We start from the raw sequence: 17,500 nt of genomic DNA, 5'->3' as shown, positions 1-17,500 counted from the left end.
ACACACACACACACACACACACACACACACACACACCACACACAGTCATGTTTTTTTTCATGAAGGCTAACTGAAACAGCAGCAGCTGGGGGATGAGCCAGTAATGCCAGCTGCATACCCTTAAGCCTAATTTATATTTTGTCATACTAAGGTATGAAAAGAACTGATTTTCAAGCAAAACATTTAATGCATTGCATTTTGGAAATCAGTTATTTTTGGTGAGGGACACTGTTGTAAAATGAGATATAAATTAGACTGTATGTATAAACCACAACAGGTGCTGTCTGCCACACGCACACGCACACGCACACGCACACGCACACACACACACACCGTCTTTCTGCCACACATTTGGATACGTTTCAAATCTCAATTTATTGCTGCATCTGGGGCCATTGAAAAGAGCATTGAAAACGTTGATGTTACTGTTGAAGTTAGAGGATGTTAACTTGTGGATCATTATTGTTTAACAATGCCCCGTTCATGTTCTTCCTCTCGTCTTTTAGTTACTTAGTTTCTGACAATAAGACATAGATTAGCTCCTCTGAAAGGCCAAGGAGCTTTCCATCCAGCAGGACAGTTATGTCGTCTGAATGGATTAAAGGAAAGAGAGGAAGGAAGCAGCTGGCAAGATGGAGGGAATTATTAGAGGAAAGCTAAGGAGAAGTACAATGACTGTATGTATATTTATCCCTTTGTGTGAGGTGCAGTGGGTTTCCTCCTGCCCCAGCTGTGCCATGAAAACACCTGCAGAGTTTGAGTTCTATCTACTCCACTCCACTATATTCTGTTATGTCATGGTATGTTATGCTGTGAGGTTGTGTTGTGTAAATGGTGTATTTATATAGCGCTTTTATCCAAAGCGCTTTACGGTGATTGTGCCATTAACCCATTTACACACAGATGGCGGAGGAAACCATGCAAGGCACCAACATGCTCATCGGGAGCAATTAGGGGTTCAGCATCTTGCTCAAGGACACATCAACACTAACTGTAGGGGTGCGCCCCAGCCCGGGATCGAACCGGGAACCTTGCGGTTTTCCAGTTCACTCTACCCGGCCACTCTACCCCTGAGCCACTGCTCATTTCACAATTAATACAACTTGTAATAGTCAAACATGTTGTATTGAGAGTGTTGAGAGTGTTGCTGCTGCACGTTTTTCCTTTTTTTTCACATTATGGCCATCGTGAAGGGTTGAATAGAGCTGGTAGAAACACTGAGAGAACTGTGCCAGCTATTGTCCCTTCTACGTTTTGTTTCTTAACCTTTAAAGATTTTTCTAATAAGTGACACATGTTGTTAAATGCATTTGGTCTTTGGGATGAAGGAATACTCCCAATTTGGGGGGAAAAAATCAAAGGGACTTGACTGAGACAGCAGGAAACCACTGTCATTCGGGTACTCAGCTCCACCCGACTGAAGACACACTGGGAAGGAAACCTGGGGCCCTCCTTGGCTAAACACAGATCACGGCAAGGGAAGGAACTGGACAGTGTGTACAGGAGTACATTAAACACATGTGATGACCTATGAAACTGTGGAATATCCTCCTCTCAGCTTGAGTTTATCACATCATCACAGTATCAGAGAAATGGAAGGCAGGCTACATAGCAAAATGTGTTAATGTAACTCTGCAACATTGAAAACATTGTCCTGTAAGGTTAAACTAGGACGTATGTGAAGAAGGATTACATTTTGAAATACTGAACATGGCAGGGTTCCTGGACATACAGATTTAATTATTGTCTTCTTTGGTGTATAGTCACAGATGTGAGGGGAATTCTTTGCTCTGTAAACCTTCTGATTAAGCCATAAAGTGACATATGGATAGCAGAGGGGTTAACATTTACAGGAACATAGGCATGTGGTCCATCTGAATGGAGAAAAGCAAGAAAACCAAAGATGACTATGTATTCATTTGCTAATGCTGCCATCTAGTGTCTAGCATCATAGTCGCAATTAGTTTCTCACTTGACTAGACAGGATGGAAATTAAATGACTTGAGAGAGAGCGATTGCTCTATGAACCCTTTGCCTTTGTGTTTTTTCATCATAAATGTATACTCTTGTATAGTTGTTTAATTTCTGCATAAGGTTGAGGTTCAAAATAAAGAAAACCAAAAGCACGTGTTTTCAAGCCTTTCATAAAATATGTCCTTCTTTTGCACTGCATGGGCTTCTGTGGTCTGTGTGGTATGCTTTCACAAAATAGTAATAACAGTGTAAGCTATCTATAGCTCTGTGTGTTAGCCAGTCAAATTCCTGCACATATCGTTGCTGTCTGGCAGGAACCAGCTAACTCCATTTTTCCGCTTTTGCATTTTTTTCCATAAATCAGTGCTATTGAACACCCTTTACGTCTGTCTGCGTGTTGGTAAAAACAATATTGAACCAATGAAAAGTATTAAAAAGTTCTTCTGACAAAACCAGCTAACTCCATTGGATCCTCAAACTTTCTGCAAAACCAGCAAACTCTAGCAAAGGGGTGGAGATAGCTGGTTCCTGCCGGACAGCAGAGATATGTATCTTGTGAATACAAGTATACTAGTTCTGATATTCATTCAAAGTGGAGTACACCAATATACAGCAGTAGGACTTACAGATTATAATACATTATGTAAAATGTGAAGTATCAGATCATATATAATGAAAAGTTATTTTGTAATTAGATCATGAAAAAAATAAAGGAAGAATATTGTCTTTCATAAGCTGAGGACACAACAATGAGGTTTCTGTTTCATACCAACTGCTGTGGAACAGCCATTTGAGCAAACAAGTGCTGAGGGAGCAGGTGTAAAATGCTGTCAGTCTGACCCAGAGAGAGAGAGAGAGAGAGAGAGAGAGAGAGAGAGAGAGAGAGAGAGAGAGAGAGAGAGAGAGAGAGAGAGAGAGAGAGAGAGATGGGGGGGATAGAGAAGAGAAAAGCTTGAAAAAGTACTGTCAGTACTGGGCCCTGGCAATTACCCATGAACTAAAAAGTTCCAGATGTCAGGGAACAAAGAATGACTTCAACAACTAAAATCTTTTCCCCCCACAGTTTTGTGTATTTCAGGATTCAGAAGTATATGCAAAAATATGCAGATTTAGTATGCCGATATCAAAAGTAATCAACAACTAAAATCTGACAATCAACTAACTACACAGGGTTGAAGATCAGTTCCACTGGAAAGTATAACTTGGCCATTAATAAACTGAAAGAGAGGGCAAGAACAGCTTTCTATGCCATCAAAACCTTATCACATGCATTGCTGACATCCCAAATAAGACCAAAATATTACAATCAGTGATCCTCTCCCTCAAAAATGGGAAAAACAACGAATTGAATGCCTGTATGCAGAGTTCTTTTTAAGAGAATAGACTTCCAGAGGTAGACTCCCAACTATGCATCCAGAGCAGAATTAGGCTAATACCCCCCCTCACATTCTATAAAGAGCCATTACATTTTGGAAACACTTAAGAATGAGTGACCCCAAATGTTATCATTAAAACAAAATCCCCAAAAGCCAAGAGATGAACACCTCAGTCAACAGGAGCTGACACTCAATTGATAACAATTAGAAACCGTTATCACCACTAATACCAACATCAGGACCGTGACATCTTTCCTCAAGAAATTCGACAAAACCAATCAACAAAAGATTTATGAAACCAAATGGATTGAAACGTATGTGAAAGTAAACTTCAATGCTATTTGGCTCAAAATAGACAGTAGCCTACACTGTGTAGAATATTTGACCAATAACACATTGAGAAAAACAATGTACAGATTCAGTGAGCACAGCCTGGCTACCGAGAAAGGTTGACATAGACAGACCTGTCTGCTCAAAGGCGGTGGGTAAGTGGATCCATTGGAGCATGCATGTTCCTTTTTTCCATTTCCTGAAAAGTAGCAGTTTTGGACATACGGGTTTCCATTCGACCCAACAGCAACGATAAAAGAATATATTTTGCATTTGACCCGCCCAGGCAATCCCCTACTTATTAGGTGAGAGAGCCAACTGTTGAAAGTGGGCAACAAAGTATGTAGCAGCAAGCCACAAAATGAGGGACAATTCTGTAGTCTATTCACACAAATCAGGTTCAGTAGCCTATTATCCGTTAGTTAGTTTTTTGACTGTCTTATCTTGATTGCATTGTTTGTATGACATGTATTATTTTTGTATCATGTGTTATTGTTGTTCTAGCAACAGAAGAATGCTTGTTGTGCCAGTAAAGCTGAATTGAATTTACAGAGAGGGAGAGAGAGAAATTGAAGTAAGGCATGTAGGTTGGAGAGGCTTATTGTCGGTATCAATCAGAGTGCGGCTGTCTATCCCCCTTTCGCAATGCGCTAGATCTCTGGGAGATGGATTTCTGAGGTGGAGCACAACACCCACCATCAGCTCCCAATACTTACCGCACGACTTGCCACACCCAAGCCGTACTATACTCATACGTGGCGGTGCCCAGGGTTGGAACCCATGACCCTTGTGGTCAAAAGGCGAGTGCTCTACCGACTGAGCTACCTGGACCCTAAGGAATTGGATAGTGTCGTAATTTGAAATAATGTTAAGTATGCATGATTTGAACATGAATTATCAGACATTAAATATACCCTTCTTGTTTATGCCCAAAATGACTGGCTATCCACAGGTTTTGTAGCAATTGTAGAAATATTAGGCCTTAAATGTAATAAACAAATGATTATATGTATTTGTCCCCCCATTAATAAAATAAATGTAAATATAAAATAACACATAAAATAAATATTTGTAAGAAATGGTGCCCAGAGTTCTCAGACGCCCACTCATCAGGTCAATCATCAGGTGTTTCATTCAACATCATACACCCTCCTCCAACATAGATCATGATTTGGCTGGGTTGAAATGCATCCGGGCACACTCAGCTTTTCGCGCCCCTGCAGAATCCACCAGAAGCCTGGGACTGATTCTGTGGCGACTGTCAGATCATGCATGAATGCCCTGATGGGTGGTGGCCATTGAGTGGTATTCATTCCGGGCCCTCTGCACTCCGGATCAGCAGACTTAGTGAGCATGTTCATGGCAAGGTCAGTGTCACAGAGATTGTGTGCACTGTGTGATTAAGCTGTTCTCCATCGTGTGCCAACTTCATCTAATTGCTATACTGAAGAGACCCTCATCCTCATCCACATGAACCCTATAGCATAGCATCTGGACATGTCATAATAATAGGTGGACATTCAGAGAAAATATATAAAATATTAAAATGGCTAATGGGAGGACCGGTGGCCGTGGGCCATCATCACGCTCATGTCACTATGACTCAGCCATAACAATATAAGGAGTTCCCAATGCAGTGTGTGTGGCATCAATGTGTGGCATCAGGCGCAAACAAATCAGTCAGCTCCATATATGGGCACAAAAGGGGGCATGGACATAGGAAAATAACCGACAGATATAGAGAGATACAGAGATCTCCATATATGGGCATATCGGTCAGATCGGTGGTGCAACGTAGGTGTGAGGGCTGCTTAGTGGCCCCAACCTCTAGTTCCAAGAAAATAACCGATCTAGATCGGCTGTTTTCGGCTTAGAGAGTTGGTGTAGAGGAAAAAAGGAGGAACCAACAAAGTATATATATAGCATTTTGTTGTAGTAAAGGTCTCTGATTCTGCTGCTGTTTGGGCAGTGTGAGCTGTACTAGCTTGTGTGGAATGGAGCCATATGCATTTGGCAGGTCAAGCCACAACACTGACAGTTTGCCCTTGTTCTCGCTTGCCTCCCTGATGAGCTGTGTCACCAGACAAGTGTGCTCCAGACAGCCTGGCATCCCTGAAATGCCACCCATCTGGACTGAAGTCTCAATGTAGGCTATGTATTCTTGGCCAGGTACGTGCACAGAGGATTGGAAACAGCACTAAAGAAGACCTTAATTCGCCTCAGCACACAGCAGGGAGATGATACGAAACTGGGTGGAGTCTTTCTCCTTTGTGATCCACGGCCCTCACTTTCCATTATCCTGGGATATTCTCCCTTCTCCAGAATACTCGCAGGAACTTCTTCAGACAAGGCTTATTAGTTAACTAAAACTAATGAAATAACAAAAACTAGAATTGAAAAAACATTTTAGTTAACTGATATATAAAAAAACAAAACAGAAACTGTATTGTGTGTTTACAAAACTAACTAAAACATAAAATCATAGAGAAAATATCATTAATTGTAGTCTTCAAAGATATAGCATAAATAGCAGCTCTACAAGCTCACAACGCCTAACGATGTGATGCGTTATGAGCTTGCAGATCGGTATTTTGTTTTTTTTCCGACCTTGTTGAATGTTGCCACCGACTAATCAATTTTACAATAAAAAATCACACCCAGTGTGAAGTGGGCGGTGTGTGGTCATCACAACATGACTCACTTTAAAAAAAGGATAAATGACTTTTTTTAAAGTCCATACTGCTATTCATAGGGCTGCACATGTGTCATGTGTTTCGCTAGCCAATCACAGTCCTGAATTTGCAAAGTCAGCCAATCACATTACAGTTAGTGGTGATGACACTAGCTGTAATGTGATTGGCTGATATGAAAAAAGTATCGATTTGCATTAACAATGGAAGGGTTAGGGGGTACACAATTTTTTTGGTCGGTGTCCAAAACTCACTTATAGGGGGCTACACCGCCCCAAAAACTAAAACTACTTCTAACCTAAATTAATTATTTCATCATGCGTCTGGCTAGCCAATCAAAGCACACCCTTTCAACATATTGTCACGTGTCACGTGAAGCTAGACCAATGTTAGTTTGGTGGACACACGGAAGGACGAGAACGAAAACATAGTCTCCTGGCGGAGACAATGAAAATAAATAAGAACTAATGACAAATGCAAAATAATAATAGGAGTTGGGAGCAGTCCTTGTGCACTATGTACAAAGTGCTGCTTGGTCCATATGTTTCCAAATAACAGCATAAAGTCAGGTCATGTAGGCAGTGATGTCCCTAACCCTAAAATAATTTGAAACACAACAAAATGCTTGCACTTCCAAAAAAGGAAAGCAGACACTTTACATACTGACTGCACACACAAACATATATTGAATACATAAATGTACGTACAGTACATAATTGTATGTGAATATATGCCTATACTGATGTAAGGCCCATGCACAAAAGTACCTTCAAAGAACCTCAAAGTGTGCTTATTAATGTGAATGCTTTCATTACCATGCTTACCTTACTAAAGTAAAGTTGCTATAAATGTAGACTAGAGAGGAGAAATGTAGAGGAGAGAGAGAGAGAGAGAGAGAGAGAGGGCGAGAGAGAGAGAGAGAGAGAGAGAGAGAGAGAGAGAGAGAGAGAGAGAGAGAGGAATGTAGTAGGAGTAAGTGAAGCTTCTATGAGGGGATTTATTATAACACTGTGAAAAAGCAACATTAGCCATCTTACTCTTCTGCCATTGGCAGAAATATCCCAATTTGGTGAAATGTCTTCTGTAATGGATAATGATGGAAGCAGCTGTTTGCTCCCCCACAACTAACAATAGAGATGTTGTTGTACAGGGCTGTCACTGACCATCACTAGTGTGCCGATTTATAACCACACAAGTAAAGTCTCATTTATACTTATATATGACAGTGTCACTTGCAGAAAATAAGTTAATTTCAAGTGAAGAACGGCACATTTTTCCACTATTATTATTGTTATATGTTGAAGTATAAATTAGGCTTAAGGGCTTCTACAAAGTATATATTAGGCTTAAATATTATGCAAGTGAGTGTTTGACGTCACACTCTTTGAACTAGGCTAAGAGAAATGGAAACAAAGGCTACGGAAAGATTGGCCACCCATGGAGTGGATTATTGTTGGCTGTCTTACCCTGAATCCAAAACTGTTCCCCAGAACTGTCTCAAATGACTGATGGTATAAGTAAATAAAGGAATGAGGATTAAACTCGCTGGCCCAAGATGTTTGATATGAAAACACTGGATGTAGAGCCACTGTACTTTGCAAAGTTGTAGAGGGAATTCAATTGAGAGTGCTACAGAGTCCATATGTGTGCTATATGGTGATGTTTACGTGCAGCCGAAGGTTGACAATGTTTGTGTCTGTGTGAGTGGTGTATGTGTACAAGAGTTGAGTGAGAGAGGTTGAGTGAGAGAGACAGAGAGAAAATGAGAGCAGGAAAATATAGTTTGTAGCAGTTTAGGATGGGCTGTTCTTTGGCATTGGGAAGGATTTTTCAAGGCCTTGAGGGTGATAGCAGACAAACTCAACAAAGCAACAAGAAAATATGTACCCTCATGCACGTGAGCCTGTGCAGTGCGCGCGCACACACGCACACACACACACACACACACACACACACACACACACACACACACACACACACACACACACACACACACACACACACACACACACACACACACACACACACACACACACACACACACACACACACACACACACACACACACACACACACATACACACACCATCCATACAAATGCCCTCTCTCTCTGTCCCTCTTCTCACACCACTGTGGTAGCATAGCATGAAGACTTGAGTTTCAGCAAAACACAGCAGAGGGAGTTGACTGGTCAGCGACTGAATGTCTTTCTTTGGCCATTGAGCTAATGTTTGGCCAGGAATCACATTACTTTTTGGCTTATGGGATCATCTTGTTACCTTGAGAAACCATTTGAAGGTTGAAGCCATTTTCCATGTGGACCAGAAGTAATTGCATAAGCCACCACTGCATAAGCCCCCAAAATCATAGGTAAATATCTGACTAGGCACAATAAGTTGATAAGTAGCATATTCTCATTCACAATGTAAATTTAGCAATGCAGCAAAAGAGCAGGCTGTCATGACCTAGATAATCAGCTTTCTACACAGACTTTCTAGACTCTCGCACATTATGAGAAATAGCAGATTCTGACATCCCACAGCAAGGTGTGACTTGGTGGTCTCCGTGCGCTAATAGCCCACACAGGCTGATGACATTCCACAGTGCACTCATGAGCCACATCTCACGAGGCTTCACAGGGGCTTCACAAGGGATTTGCTACTTGGGTTCATAGGCCTTCGAAAAAAGTGGGATAGAGCAAATGAGATTTTAAGCGAAGTCACAGTTACCTTCAAACTGTTTCACCTACACTACATGCCGTATTATTAGATGCTCAAAACCTAGCTATTTGCAGCATGTGCGTCACCGAGATGAAGCCTATGCAGAATGCTCTTTTGGGTGCATAGTGACCTCCGTCTCTGTGTCCGTTACACTTCATTCTAACTGAGGATGATAGTGAAAGGAGTCACACGTCCACCGGTTTCTGCAGTGCGTCATGTAAACTGTAGAGGGTGGCAATAAGCTCCTATACGCTCTTACTGATTTCCATCATGTGCAAGGTTGTGCATAAAACTTGAGTTCTCACATTAAGATCTGTTGGTTTTTACATAGAGATAATTGAAGCGTACATTTGTAATTCATGACATGTGTGCAGTTATGACGCCAATTCGTCCACACATAACAACAATAATAAATATTATAATTATTGGGCCTATAATAATAATAATAACTATTATTATTATTATTATTATTATACAATTATACAATTACACAATTATACTTTGTATAGCCTCGCACTTTTTAAAACAGGGTTACAAAGTGCTTCACACAGCATCAAAAAGAAAAACTAAAATTGTGCAACAAGCAAAAAAGAGTATTAAAGGATAAAAAGGTGTGCAAGAAACATAATAACAGCATGAAAAGATAAGAACACAAAAACATCTCTGAATCAAAACAATGTCCAGCTGGCCTGTAGCGATGAGTCATGCGGCCCAGATAAATGGACCTTGGTCCTGGGAACATGATGTTCCCAGGACCCATTGTCCAGTTGATCGGTATGGGGTCCACTAGTCACTAGATGTTCCGAACAGCTAGTGGACCCCATACCGATCAACTTTTATTTTGTCAAAATGTAGCTTGGTGGGTCGTAACCTGTGGGATCCGGGGACCCTCAGGGGTCCTTGAGGGGGTTTGAGGGGCTCTCCTTTTAGCCCAAATGTCTTGAATGTACCTCGTGCTGTTTCTGACTACAGTATTCAATCAATCAATCAATCAATCAATCAATCCACTCTGCAGCTAAATAAAAAAGTTAATATAGCATCAAAATCACTTCAACCACTTTTTAACCCTATTTTAGACTTTGGCTATTTGACAATAGACGATCTACAAGCTCACACCATGTCTACAAGCTCACACCATCAATGCCATGTGATAAGTTGTGAGCTTGTAGATCTGTTATTTTAATTTTTTTGGTAAACTTTTTAACATGTACAAGACATTACCAAAAACACAGGCTATTCATTTGGGGGTCTTGACGTGAAAAAGTTTGAGAACCACACTGCCGTAACTAAGGGAACATCTGGAACCTGACCAGTCTAGTGAGGCATTCCAGACTAGAGCCACCACTCCCCTCTCCACCCATAGCGCTCTGGAGCCACTACACCAGTCTCCACATGGTGGAGCGCATTGGCTCCACCGCGCGTCACTCATGCTTTGTGGCCCGAGTAATGGGAGGGAGGAGCAGGGTGAATGGATGAAGCCAGATCAACGGACGAGAGGCGGTGCAGCTGTCAGTTGTGTTCCTCATTCTCGTCAAAAGTCGGCTTGTTGTTGCTCAGAGTAGTAACCTACAGACTTGCAACTGCTGCGGGCTCCGTTCAGCGCACGCAGTGTGTACACCGTTGGAACATGAGGGCTCGCTTCCTGAGTGAGTGAGCACCACACAGCGTTGAACCCTCTTCAGCACTTTGAAACCGATCTGGGGAGAAAAAGGTAGGCTTTTGGAACGCCAATATCTGGGTACATCCAAGCCAGACCCCCCCCCCCAGTTTTTTTTTGTATTTTCTTTTGCCACATGTTTTTCCACCAAGACCACAGGTTGTTTACAACTCTTAAGTAAATGTTTTGACGGCACACATCTCAGCGCACAGACCCACACCTCACGGAGAGACTACTAATAAGAGAAAGCGACTTGTTGCATGGAGAACAACACATCCCAGGGGGGCTGCACCCCATCATGATCATCAATCCCCGTTCATTACAAAGTTGCTACATGCGTGTAATGGTCTGCTTTTAAAAAGAGAAGACTGTGGGGCTGATGTTCTGTTCATTTCAGTTGAGCTGCTGAATAGACTGAGCCACGGATTCTGAACTGTGATTCTGAACATTTGTCGCGATGGTCTCTGGACACAATTGAGGAGGCTTTGAGTCACTGGTTCAGGTTCTTCTGGTCTGGTCACAGATGAGCGACCCCTAGCCTACTTGGATTAATGTTTTAGAAAAGTGCTGCCTCAGACTCTCGCACCACGAACCCAGCTCTCATTTAAATGGCAGCCAAAAACAACCAGGAGAAAGTTCGCCGATTAGATTGATTTTCTCCCCCAAAGTTTGAGAACCAAGGCTAATTTCTTCTTGTCGACATCATGTCGGAGCGCGATGAAGACGAGTTCATCCCGCCGAGAGCGTCCCGTGGCCGGCGGAGCGGCGTGGTCCTCCCCGGTGGTGGAGGAGGTCAGGACACCGACACCATCCTCCTGGAGTCGGTGAAAGCAGCTCCGCGCCGAAGCAGCATCATAAAGGTAGAGACAGTAGAACATGTAATAAATATTGCATTTGTTATGTCCAACACTTAGATTAACCCTGAACCAGAAACAAGGCATATTAATGCTTTAAAACTGGTGCCCAGTCAGTTAGGCTATAGATGCAGGCAGGTGTGTTCATTTCTTCATCTCACATCAAACGACGGCAGGGCATGTTGCTGGTTTTATTTTAATTTGCTGCTAAGTGTAAACTTTAAAGCAGTGGTTCTCAAACTTTTTCATGTCAAGGACCCCCGAATTAATAAGTATTTGGCCGCGGACCCCCATCTGAAAAGGTTTTGTGCCAGGGACCCCCAGAAGAGAGAAAACAAAAATCTAAATTATATAAAAAAAACTTTTTGATATTTAAAAAAAAAAGAAGCAAAAATAGCAGATGTACAAGCTCACAGCACGGCACGAAGTGACACTTGTGCATGAGCTTGTGCATCTGCCTTTTTTGGATAGCCAACATATAAATAGATAAAGTGGTTAAAATGATTGTGACGCCATATTAACTACTTTTGCTGAGGACCCCCTGGAACCCCCCCCAAGGACCCCTGGGGGTCCCCGTACCCCACTTTGAGAACCACTGGTGTAAAGCGTAGAGTGGGCTTAATAGTAGCCTATTTCAGGCCAGGGCAAGCTACACTTGCTGTATGCAGCGCACTGCTGAGCCCAGATGTAGCCTGGCTACTGTACACAGTGGTCAGTGCACTGGACAACAGCGCATTCCATGCCACCAGCCGGGTGATCCTCTGGCCACATCCTTCAACGCGTCACACGTGCGTATATTCACATGCCAATCTGAATGGCATCGCATTTGAATGGTTTTGAAAGTAACCATACCACATTCTTTGTAGGATATTCATGCCAGCCATCATGTGAAAGAATTCCGGTTCATAAGAAAGCTTAACCTACTTTCTAAGCATTCTTTTGTGTTAATGCTCTGACGCACAAACTGATGCAGGGGTCCTGCGTATTATTGTGTGACTAATACAGCAGGCTGGGTATTGCACTATAATATTTCCTTGCAAGCACAGTCAGACTGGCATATGTATGCACTTGGTCACAAGGGTCATATACCTGACTCTGTGGTTTACTGTGTGGGCGGGGTTGGCCTAGTCTTGGACAAGCTGACATGTTGACAAGCAGACAGATTAAGATTACTAGCAGATTGACAGACAGGTGACGTGTTGTGGTTTGCTGAGGTCAGGTGGACCCTTGCCTACAAACATACCTACTCCTGGTGTGATCATGCTTTTCCATGGTCACCTGTGATCAGATTGCAGGTCATCTGACCCCACTGAGTAGAGGGGAGCAGGGATCATGTTTGACAATCACTACCTCTCATGTCTTGTCTAACATATCCACCTCTTGTATAGAGGTGTTAAGAACCACATCTTCAGGATCACTGTGTTGAACAGAAATCCTATCTGTATGTATGATGCTGCTTAAAGCCCAGTCCACACCAAAGATTCGCAACGCAACTCATTGGAACCTGTCTGAATTGACCCGTTGCAAGTCAGCACAGTTTTGGGATTCTGTGGTTGCAAGTGGTTGCAAGTTTCAATGAGTTGTGTTGTGATTGGGGATCATTGGTGTTACTGTTAGTGTTGACCGGGCTTACATTAACGTTAAAGAAAGTTGCAGCTGGTCACAGGGTAGGTCAATTACTGTGCCACTGAGACTTGCTGGCAGGAAGTAGATGAAAGGAGGGGCAGAGCAGATGTGAGGATGAGAGGGGCGATGTCAGTGACAGGCACGATCAGCTGTCACAATGCAAAGCAGGAAGAAGAGAGAGCAAGAGAAGGAAGGAGGGAGGGACGGTGAAAAGGAGAGATAGGATGGAAGTAGGGCTGGGCAATTAACCCAAAATGTATCAAAACCAACATTTAAAACCAATAACTGACTTATAACTGAATAATCGAGAAGCACATTTTTTTGCGGGGATAAACTTTATTTCTTATCTTTATATTATTAGCATGAACTCTGACTAACCACTTAGCAATGTTTTATACTTTGTTTAATGGTGGCGCTACTGGCGTACAAAAATAGCGAAAGTTGCCGATCTACAAAAGCTTGTATCTGCTATTTTCACTATTAAAAAAAAATCCTTCATTAATCGTTATCGAGGTAAAAGTTTTAAATGATCATGATATTGATTTGAAGTCAGATGGAAGTGTCTGGTAGAATATACTGGGAGGGGTTTAGAGAAGCATTTTGTTCAGTCCCGGTGGTGGCGGTAATGTTCACACTTCAGCCCTGTGGCTGACTGCTACACTGCTAAAACAACACAGGGGTCCCCACCCTCTCATTAAGCCCCTTTGTGCATCGAAACCTACTGCCCGCTGAGCCCACTGGAAATGACGGAAAAGCTGAGGTGGTCTTACCCTGCCTCGTCAAGGCTCAGATTACCAGTGAGAACATGCATGCTCACGCACATGGCTGCCATAGAGCCATGAAAAGTGATAATGATTCGTGGGGCCCGAGGGTTACTGTACATGGGGGCCCGCAGTATTAATATCATTTTCAGTTTATGTTTAAAGGGGCCTGGTATCATATCTTGTCACAGGGCCCAGAACGTCTGGCAGACGGCCCTGCTCATACACACGCAAACCCCCCCTCTAATCCACCACATGCAGACAATTAAAGCTGCAATTCGTAATTTCTATGTTCCGCACAGGATTCAAACTCAGGCCTTCTGCGTGAGAAACCAAATTTCTACCGTTCACGTAAGAGGAAATCCCTGCTTAGGCAGGGGAGATATTGTGGTCATAAGCTTCAGGCAGTACTACTTGTCAACCAGTAGATGTCCTACCTGACACCAGGGTTTAGATATCTCACGTTGGGAGACCACCTTCAACCGCTGCAGAAGTACTTGTTATATTGTTGTAACATACACTTCCATACAGGAAGGTTAAAATAACCTTTTTATTATTTAAAATAAGTTTCAGATTGCAACTTTAAAGCTGCCACTGTACAGCCAGTGACCTTTGAACGGGTACATGCTGGTAACCATAATGTCCCTGCTATACAAAGTAAAATCCTCACAGTGTTAAATTATCCATTTGTAACTTGTACAAAACTAGAGTTAAATTAGTATGAGCTCGATACACCTGCATGCCTGCACTGGTCTTACATTGTGTGTCACTGCCTGTATGTGAAACCCCAGAGATGTGCCAGAGCATATCTCTTCTTAACAACTTTTTGAAGACGTTGTGTGTGTTTAAATAGCAGCGAAAGGATATAGGCCTGAATGTGCTTCATGGAATGTGCGACAAGTTAAACATTTTGAGATGTTATCTCCGGGTTGATTCAAGGGTGACTTGTGTGTTCAATGCCACGAATCTGCCCTTGACAAAATGATGTAAACACTTGTACACATGCATAAGCACATTTAAGAATGGTTGTAGGCCTTCATGTCACGGCCAATTGGTGGACAGACTACATCATTTGTCATTACAGCAGAGGTGCACTAAGAGAAAAGGGAAAGTACAAGGGTGAACTGATCGATCAGAGCTCTGTCCTTTGTGTCCAACCACACTGAGAAGAAATTAGTATGAGAAGCCCTGCTGTCACGTTAGGGGAATAGAGTGAATTTTAGAGAGTAAAAGCAAAATAGTATGCATTGAAATGCAGAAAGCCAGCTCATCTGAACTCTCTTTTCATGTTTTTCCTTAGCATCTTTCTCTTCGCTACATTTTTCTGTAGCAAACATGAATTGACAGGTTTTAGAATTGGTCTGTGTCTATGTCTAATAGAAATTGTGTGTTTGTGAGAGGGAGAGAAAAACATTTAAGAAGCAGAGAGAGAGAGGTATGTTTACTATTTTAATGTAATGAGAAATATGTCAAAGTTTGGGAAATTAAATTGAAAAGTTTCTTCTGTTTGTGCAATTTACATACAATCCATTTATACCGTAACATTGTAATTCAGGTCACTCTCACATGGATTCGTTGGCCTGGCTGTCAGTGAGCCATTTTCCTGCATATTAGAATGAGTTAGAGGGACGTTAATCTCAATCAAGTTAAATAGATTAGAGCCAGGAACGCAATATTAATTTTCCCCTTTGCAAATAGCATTACTGTGCAACAGGCCAAACCATGCTGTGTAACAGGCCAAAGCAGGAAAGCAGAACACTCTGTGGTAGATGTGTCAGTCAGGCGTCCGTGAGCAGGATTAAAATTTATGCTTAGTCGTATAACAGAGTCGCACGCTGTTAATAACTGATTACTTAGTCTAGTAGTTTGACTGCCAAAAGAATAGATTTTCAACGCCGTATAAATGAGGTGGTACACAGACACACGCTAACACGCACTGACGGACGCACACACACACACACACACACACACACACACACACACACACACACACACACACACACACACACACACACACACACACACACACACACACACACACACACACACACACACACACACGTTTACTGACACATACTGACACAGAACACACACACACACACACACACACACACACACACACACACACACACACACACACACACACACACACACACACACACACACAATGACATGCACTGATACACAAAGACACACACGTCACAGACACACTGACACACTCCGTCACTCTGACACACACGTCGCAGACACACACTGACACACACAGTCACTCTGACACACACACGCACAAACGCACGCACGCACGCACGCACGCACGCACGCACGCACGCACACACACACACACACACACACACACACACACACACACACACACACACACACACACACACACACACACACACACACACACACACACACACACACACACACACACACACACACAGCCATCAAACCTGTAATGATTATGTGTGTACGCATGTGCACTGCATGGGAGAGAGATGGCGTTAAGTAAAATTCTGAGTAACACCAACATACTAAACGTGTCAATACCCTGCAGAGTGCAGATCTTTGACGTGTGCATGCATGCACGCGTGCCACAGACACAGTTACAGGCAGATAGTGAGGGAGTGACACAAAGGGAGGCTGCACACCTACAGTATGTATGACACATGTGCATGGGAGACTACACATCGGATTAAAGGCCCATGTATAACTCCCGTGAATGTACTGTATATGTATGTGCATACATTCAGAACGCAGGCGGCATTGGTCACACATACTTTGCACTATATTGGACCTTGTGGACGATTCATTTTCATAACCGTAAGCTTTCAGAAAACATGCACCAAGACGGATGAAATGAACGTGGAGAATGGACAAAAGTATCAGTACACGCAAAAGTTTAACCTTGTTTCACTAAATGTAATAACTAGATAGCCTACTAAATGTGACAATCTAGCCCCTGCACCGGACACAGAGAGGCACTGTCTGTTACTGTGTCAGACAGTGTAAGTATTATTATTGGGGTGTGTCTCCTGGCTGGGAATTGTGCCCACTGAGCGCTTTCTAGTCTTCCTTTCTCTCTCTGTCTGACCATATCCGTTGCTGTTGTTTTCAGACCGACAACATCTCTCTCATAATTTGACATAAGTTGTATATTTGTTTATACATATTGTACATATTGCACATATTATTCTTTTAGGCATTTTTGCTTTATGCACATGATGTTGTCTAGAGAGACAAGAAACCAAGATGACAAGCTGACATGCAACAACAGACTCAGATGTAATCGGGACATTACAATTATATGGTCGAAACTAATCGAGATGATGCACAGCCAGATTATTTTGAACTTTTACTGTTTGGTTCATTTTACTTGCCGTTCTCAGAAACGGTATCATGTGGTCCTGTTTGCTCTGTCCCGCTGCCCGATTCTTTCTCAACCTCTCCTTCTTTGCCTAGGCTATATCTCTTTCTCTCATGTGTTTTCTCAAGAGTTCAGTGTTCAAGGT

At 42.6% G+C, this 17,500-nt stretch overlaps 1 protein-coding gene across 1 annotated transcript in view; it reads left to right on the top strand.

Moving 5' to 3' along the window:
* Positions 1-10,636: 10,636 nt before the first annotated feature.
* The window catches only part of plcl1 (phospholipase C like 1), an 84,894-nt gene continuing 78,030 nt past the window's right edge, over positions 10,637-17,500 (top strand). The window contains exon 1 of the mRNA XM_084083862.1: positions 10,637-11,607. Coding sequence (XP_083939988.1) covers positions 11,452-11,607 — 156 coding nt within the window. The 5' untranslated portion in view covers positions 10,637-11,451. The remainder of the gene's footprint in view (positions 11,608-17,500) is intronic.

Source organism: Gymnoscopelus microlampas, assembly GCF_963454915.1.
Source record: "Gymnoscopelus microlampas genome assembly, chromosome: 17".
NCBI classification, from domain to species: Eukaryota; Metazoa; Chordata; class Actinopteri; order Myctophiformes; family Myctophidae; genus Gymnoscopelus; species Gymnoscopelus microlampas.
The sequence above is the reverse complement of the archived record's forward strand: the minus strand, read 5'-3'. Positions and strand labels throughout refer to the sequence as shown.